The 815-nt window shown below is 69.8% G+C and overlaps 1 protein-coding gene across 1 annotated transcript in view; it reads right to left on the bottom strand.

The window, feature by feature from the left end:
* The window catches only part of ING2 (inhibitor of growth family member 2), a 6970-nt gene extending 6564 nt beyond the window's left edge, over window positions 1-406 (bottom strand). Inside the window, exon 1 of the mRNA XM_014464880.2 lies at window positions 244-406. Coding sequence (XP_014320366.1) covers window positions 244-367 — 124 coding nt within the window. The 5' untranslated portion in view covers window positions 368-406. The remainder of the gene's footprint in view (window positions 1-243) is intronic.
* Between the last annotated feature and the right edge of the window lie 409 nt (window positions 407-815).

The following is an 815-nucleotide window of genomic DNA, read 5'->3' as shown; positions in this document are numbered from 1 at the left end:
ATCACCCGCGGCGCTGTCGGAGCGCTCTCACTTGTCTGTCCCCGCCCCTCCGCGGCGGCCGCCACTGCGCCTGCGCAGGCTCCCTCCTAATAAGGCCGGGGGCCGCCTCCACCGCCCTACCGGAGGCTCGCATTCTCCCGCCTTCCCGCCGCCGCCCGGGCGATTGGTCCGTCAGCTCTCGGCCCGCCCAAACGGCAGGCCGCGCCCCGCCCCCTCTTAAAGGAGAAGGACTGGCAGGCCCACCTTTGCGCGCCGGCTCGGAAAGGGACTGGCGAGCCAAGGTGGGGACCCCGGCGTGGCCTCCTTCCCACAGGGTGGGGGAGACACGCCCGGTCCCTCGGCCCGCAGTTACCGACTTCTTCCCCATCGGCGGGTCTAGCGCGGCCCGGGCTAGCTTAAAGAAGCAGCAGCGGCCGCTTTGCCTGCAACTTGAAGCAGTGAAGCCGAGGGATTACGGGCCCGCTGTGCAGCGCGCGCGCGCTCCCGGAATGAGTCGCGGCGGAGCTCCCACAGGGCCGCCTCGCCGTTAACGGTCGACAATTGGCCTCTCCGAGCTGCCCCCTTTTCCCGCCCGGTTTTCGGGCCCAGGGGCAGCGGGGGGGGGGGCGCGAAGAAGGGGGCCCCAGAACCCTGCCTTGCGCTCGCCTGGTCTCCCTTTAATTCCCTCCGGTCCGGCGCTCCCTCCCGGCCTCCGGGCGCTTGGGTCCCCGGGCCCATGTGTCTTGGAGGTCCGTGCACCCCGGGCTTTTACCCAACCTCTAATTTTGTTGGCTGCCTGGCCCCGGGGAGCTGTTTGAACCCCAAAACACCTTCAA

Source organism: Myotis lucifugus, unplaced genomic scaffold (assembly GCF_000147115.1).
Source record: "Myotis lucifugus unplaced genomic scaffold, Myoluc2.0 scaffold_273, whole genome shotgun sequence".
NCBI lineage: Eukaryota > Metazoa > Chordata > Mammalia > Chiroptera > Vespertilionidae > Myotis > Myotis lucifugus.
This window is presented reverse-complemented; position numbering and strand designations above follow the sequence as displayed.